Source organism: Ruditapes philippinarum, unplaced genomic scaffold, assembly GCF_026571515.1.
Source record: "Ruditapes philippinarum isolate M1 unplaced genomic scaffold, ASM2657151v2 ctg479_1_1_1_1, whole genome shotgun sequence".
Classification (NCBI taxonomy): Eukaryota; Metazoa; Mollusca; class Bivalvia; order Venerida; family Veneridae; genus Ruditapes; species Ruditapes philippinarum.
Window position 1 is genome coordinate 154,736 of NW_026865743.1, and position 6,867 is coordinate 161,602.

A 6,867-nucleotide genomic window follows, 5' to 3' on the forward strand; every position below is an offset into this window, starting at 1 on the left:
ACATGAATCGAGTAGTAAGATCGATCTGTTAGAACGATTATTTACAACATAATCATTATACGCTCTGATTAAAGTATATCAGTTTATTAAGATTCTTTTTTTGTTTGCTTTTTTCTTCTTCTTCTTATTTTAGAAGTATTTACAAACATCTCCATTTTGTATATTGTAAACTATAAATAAATATATCAATGTTTTCTTCTATTATTATTAATAAATGATTCAACTTAGAATATTTATGTAAGTAAATCTAACAATTGAATTGATGCTTCTTGTTCAACAAATGATTAAACAAATAAAACAAATAGTTCATTGATTAATGTAGGTTTTATACAGCACTACGATTATATTCATGATTACACTGACGATTAATACCAGCATAGACACCGCCAGCATATACACCGCCAGCATAGACACCACCAGTATAAACACCGCCAACGCCAGCATTGACACCACCAGTATAAACACCGCCAACGCCAGCATAGCTACCGCCAGTATAGACACCGCTAACGCCCGTATAGACACCGCAAGTATAAACACCGCCAACGTCAGCATAGACACCGCCAGCATAGACACCGCTAGCATAGACACCGCCAACGCCAGCATAGACACCGCCAACGCCAGCATAGACACCGCCAGCATAGACACCGCCAGCATAGACACCGCCAACGCCAGCATAGACAACGCCAGCATAGACACCGCCAACGCCAGCATAGACACCGCCAGTATAAACACCGCCAACGCCAGCATAGACACCGCCCGTATAGACACCGCCAGCATAGACACCGCCAACGCCAACATAGACACCGCCAGCACAGACACCGCCAGTATAGACACCGCCAACGCCAGCATAGACACCGCCAGTGTAGACACCGCCAGCATAGACACCGCCAACGCCAGCATAGACACCGCCAGCATAAACACCGCCAACGCCAGCATAGACAACGCCAGCATAGACACCGCCAGCAAGAGTGATAGATTGTGCCCACTGTTATATCATGTTTATATTGTATAAAACTTGTTTAAACCCCATAGTTTGAAACGAAAACTTGATATTTGTTCAATTGGTTAGTTTCATTTAAATAATATTTGTTTAGAAACTAACATATTTCATGTAAACATTGGCTTACAAATGATAGAGTGACAATCAGTTTATAAAAAGCAGTTTAGTAAAAGCTAAAAGTATCGCCTGATAACAGTGCAAATACACATTTGTATGCACACCTTATTACAGATATAGTTAAAATAGACACGAGGTTTTGAGAAACCCGATGTGGAAATTACTGCTTATGAAAATCAAAGTTGAAAAAATGCACAAATAGTGGTTTTTTTCTTTGATTTTTTTTGTTTTTGCTGTTTTTTTTTTCAATTTAAATTATGGTTTCAATCAAATGATTTACTTTTACAGTGTGGCCATACCACGTGACATTGACGTCATTTTCGGCATCATTTCCAAGACAAATGTTGCTCGATTCGGAAAAGAATATAGCCGTAAATATTTTATTTCTGTACCAATTTCTTTGGGATATGCACCAGTCTACGGGGAAAAATATAAGCTTTCCACAGAATATTGGATCTTCGTCAGTTTATAAGCCGTTTTATCAAACACTTTGTATAACCTTGGAAGTTGCTTGTATTAGAGCGGGCTTCAGTTGCAAGCTATTTCGTTTTCTGGCGTTATCTGGTCTACGTCATGATTAAAAAGTTAGGTTTACATCAACCGGGAGTACGGAAGGCAAAACTCTACCTAAATATGTTCATATTTTTATTATGAATGACATAAATCTTAAATTTTTCTTCAATTGTCAATTCTGGCACCAGTTCCAAGTCGAAAAAAAGGACTACAGTTTAAAGCAGATTTTAGAATCCGTTGCAAATGCAAAGCAACATGCCTACCGTTCTCTTCCTACAATTAAGTTTTTCATTGTTGATCTTTCACAGAGAGATGGTGAAAAAACTGATTGTTCCTAAAAAGCAATAACACTTACTTGTATCGCAAAAGTGCACGTCAAATCACGTAGATTTAGTCCTGTCGGAAAATAATATTTTGGTTTCGTTTTGAAGATGTTTAAAGTATTGCTCATTTCATCCTATGTAGTAAAATGTGTTTATTCTATTTCACAATGGCGAAATTGATAAGAAATATATGTGCTCTCAGTGAGAGAAAGAGTTAAAATAAAATAAAAAAAACACTTTTGTATGCTATGGAAAGGGTTACACTTTAACGCGAGTGTTGTAAAGCTTAAGGTATTTTTTCAGTTTATTTTTGTAAAGAGTAACTGACAAACACTGACACTCGTGAATGTTCTTCTGTCTTCAAAAGAGAGACTTTTGAAAGGTATATATTTTTTCTGGAATTGTTGTATAATAAATTTCTAGAGCTTGATAAACGAAATCACAATTTGAACTTGGAACTTTGCCGTGTAAATCTGATAGTATTGTTACTTAGTTGCATTACTTGTGATTCTCTATTTATAAAAAAAAGACCCAAAATAGCCATGAATTACAAGAACGAGAATGGACGCCATGTGGAGTAAACAAAGTAGAAAATAGTAAACAGATAAATGATTTCACAAACCAACAGCCATCGATCACAGTCAAATTTCTTGAAACAAAACATTCAAAATGACGGAAATAACAATGATTATCAATAATTATATAAATATTTACATTAACATCTGTAATAGCAACATCGGCAAGATTTATGACTGGGGTCCATATGCCACTGATGCGTCCATTGAATAATTAATAGCTAACATAAGCTTAGTAAAATTACGATTACATTTGAAGAGTATATTCAATTTTTATCCTTCAACTGTCAAATGACTTACTTCTTTATTTACATATCAGATAATTCACTTATTTAGTATATGCGTCATGTTTATCATGTTTTAATTTTAATGTGTGGTCCTTTTTTGTCCCCCGCCTTTTCGAAGAAAAAAGGGGGATATAGAAATAGGCTCCGTCCGTCTGTCCGTCCGTCCGTCTGTCCGTCCGTCCGTCCGTCCGTCACACTTTCGTGTCCGGTCCATAACTTTGTCATTTATGAAAGGAATTTGAAATAACTTGGCACAAATGTTTATTATAATAAGACGATGTGTCATGTGCAACAACCAGACCCCTACCTCCAGGGTCAAGGTCGCACTTGCTCATTCAAGGTCAACATTGCCTATTTGAGGGTATATGTCGTGTCCGGTCCATCACTTTCTTATCTATGAAGGGATTTTGTAAATACTTGCCATAATTGTTCACAATAATCAGACGATGTGTCATGCGCAAAAACCAGTCACCTACCTTCAAGGTCAAGGTCACACTTGGAGGTCAAATATTAACATAGTCTGTTACAGGATATATTTCGTGTCCGGTCCATAACTTTGTCATTTATCAAAGGAATTTGAAATAACTTGGCACAATTGTTTGTTATAATAAGAGGATGTGTCATGCGCAACAACCAGATCCGTACCTTCAGGGTCAAGGTCGTACTTGCTCATTCAAGGTTAACATTGTCTATTTGAGGGTATATGTCGTGTCCGGTCCATAACTTTCTTATCTATGAAGGGATTTTGTAAATACTTGCCATAATTGTTCACAATAATCAGACGATGTGTCATGCGCAAAAAAACGGTCACCTACCTCTAAGGTCAAGGTCACACTTGGAGGTCAAATACTTACATAGTCTGTTACAGGGTATATTTTGTGTCCGGTCCATAACTTTTTCATAGATCCAAGGATTTTGAAAATACTATGCACAAAAGTCACTATAATAAGAGGATGTGTCATGCGCAACACCTGCATCCCTACCTCCAAGGTCAAGGTCACACTTAGAGGTCAAAAATTAACATAGTCTGTTATAGGGTATATTTTGTGTCAAATCTAGAACTTCTTCATAGTTCAAGGGATTTTAAAATAACTTGGCACAAATAGTCACCATAATAAGACAATATGTAAGGTACAACACCTGCACCCCTACATCCAAGGTCAAGGTCACACTTAGAGGTCAAAGGTTAACAGAGTCTGTTATTTGGTATATTTTTTGTCCCGTCCATTACTTCTTCATAGATTAAGGGATTTTGAAAATACTTGGGACAAATAGTCACAATGATTAGATGATATGTCATGCGTAACATCTGTGTCCCTACCTCCAAGGTCAAGGTCACACTTATAGATCAAAGATTTACATAGTCTGTTATTATAAGGGTATATTTTGTGTCCAATCTATAACTTCTTCATAGTTCAAGGGATTTTGAAAATACTTGGCACAAATAGTCTCAATAATAAGACGTTATGTCATGCACAACACCTGCTGCCCTACCTCCAAGGTCAAGGTCACACTAAGAGGTCAAATCTTAACATGATAGATTTTTAAATTCCGTGTTTCATTTTATTTTTTTAACAAATTTATTGTTACATTTGCAGATCTAGCATTGATCATAATTTTGGAGTAAATGTCCTGAGATCCATTATAACCTCAATCTTTTGAAATAGCACAATTTTATGCTTCATATAAAATTTCCCGAGGCGGGGGACGTTGGTAACTCTGTTACAAATTCTTGTTAAATCTTAAAATGCTACAAAAAGCCTGTTGAGGACATCTGCAGCTCATGCCGTGTGCAATAATCCATGCATTTACAGTCAATGGCTACATCGATAAGAAATAGTCCCAAATAGCCCTATCGTTTTTATTCAGTTGAAAGAGACATTATTGTTAAAAAATTCTACGCGATTTAAATGTTTTCAAACCATAAATATTCCGTTCCCTTCCTCTCTTTACAATGTATATTGGTGAGCTCTCTGATAAAGCTGAGTTGACTGATATAATTAACTAGATTTGTCAGATATGCAGTTTATCAACAGAAGTAAATGCAATTACAAAATAGATAGTGTTTAAAAGTGTGTTTAATAGTGTTCTTAAGTGAACGAAGTTATATCCAGTTCACGAAAAACGGTTACCGTGGGTATGAAAACAGGATGTAAAAATATTTTTTATCAACGAGTGCCACTGTGTTAAAAAGCTGAATCTATCATACCAAAACATTGCTACAGGTTCTTTATATATATATGTGGTTATACGTATAAATAACTCTTTACAAAAGAAAAACCTTTGACTTTAAAATTGCCGCGTTGAGGCGTAACCCTTTTCACAGCATACAAATCGAAGTGATCCTGAATGTGCACGTTCATTGGACAGGCTAGCTAAGTCAATCCGAGCCTGCAACATTTTCAATTTTGCCGTTTTGGGCAATATTTAGGGTTTCTGTTTTCAATTCCACGTTTAGTATTGCTACATGACACAAATAGATAGATTTTTCATAATCATTACCGTGAAAGAACAATGATTAAAGAGCAAATCAATTTCTTTACAAATACAGACAACAAGTTTACGACTTTTAAAATCACTTATAGCGAAGCGAGTAAAAATCATTTAAATATTCATTTGTGTTTATGTAAATCGTATAGTAAATAAAATGTTTTTCATGGTTAACATAATTATAGAAAGAAAACGGTAGGCATGTTGCTTTGCATTTGCAAAAGATTCTAAAATCTGCTTTAAACTGTAGTCCTTTTTTTCGACTTGAAACTGGTGCCAGAATTGACAATTGAAGAAAAATTTAAGATTTATGTCATTCATAATAAAAATATGAACATATTTAGGTAGAGTCTTGCCTTCCGTACTCCCGGTTGATGTAAACCTAACTTTTTAATCATGACGTAGACCAGATAACGCCAGAAAACGAAATAGCTTGCAACTGAAGCCCGCTCTAATACAAGCAACTTCCAAGGTTATGCAAAGTGTTTGATAAAACGGCTTATAAACTGACGAAGATCCAATATTCTGTGGAAAGCTTATATTTTCCCCCGTAGACTGGTGCATATCCCAAAGAAATTGGTACAGAAATAAAATATTTACGGCTATTTTCTTTTCCGAATCGAGCAACATTTGTCTTGGAAAGGATGCCGAAAATGACGTCAATGTCACGTGGTATGGCCACACTGTTTTAAATCTTGGGCGAAATTCATGGATTATTTTCTTATTTATTGTACATAATTTTTAAACATGTCACTAGTCCTCTAATTGATTGAATATACATGTATGTTAGTTAATAATGTTAGGTAAAAAAAATAAGGATAACTTTCACCAAAAATAAGTACAAAACATATTTGAATAAAAGCAACATCGACGAAACAACATAAAACAGTTTATGGAATATTCGAAAAGCTTCAAAAATGTTGGGACTATAAATAAATTAAAAAACGACACCTGGAACAAATTGAAACTGTAGTGTACACTTTTGCGTTATAACACTTTAGAAACATATTGTCACGTTATTTAAAGCAAACAATAGAAAAGCAATAGCTCAAGAATTGTATGCATCAAATTTGAAATGAAATAAAAATTGAAAAGAAAACATTGTATGTAACAAAGGAGGCAATTTATTAATTGATCTTACTGGAATACTTTAATCGGACAACTGATTAGATGTTACTAGTATTACGCTTTTGAATATACCGCCAGCATAGACACCGCCAAAGCCAGCATAGACACCACCAGCATTGTCCGCTACATGTTATGTAGAATTGTCCGAAAGACTTATATATTGTGTTCTACATCACAAAAATAATACGCTGATTTTCCAGCTTAATTAGATTTAGCTTAATGCTTGTTGATATGTTTGCAGATAATTAATGCTATGTTGACAACATTGAAATTCAAGAAATGCAAAAGGAACTGCTTCATGCCAGCAGTAGTGCTGGCCATAAACACTATACTGATGAATTATATATAGAAAATATCATTTACTTAGCACAATCATATGTACCTCTTTATTGCCTCCGAATGTTCAAAGATATACATATTAGTTATATATACAT

The 6,867-nt window shown here is 35.1% G+C and overlaps 1 protein-coding gene across 1 annotated transcript; it reads right to left on the reverse strand.

Moving 5' to 3' along the window:
* Window positions 1-325: 325 nt before the first annotated feature.
* Window positions 326-6,550, reverse strand: LOC132730153 (ctenidin-3-like). Its single transcript, XM_060716011.1, has 2 exons — window positions 6,506-6,550; window positions 326-985 (listed from the first exon to the last, which is right to left on the reverse strand). The coding sequence occupies exons 1-2, from the start codon at window positions 6,548-6,550 to the stop codon at window positions 326-328; spliced, it is 705 nt and encodes a 234-aa protein (XP_060571994.1).
* Window positions 6,551-6,867: the final 317 nt, after the last annotated feature.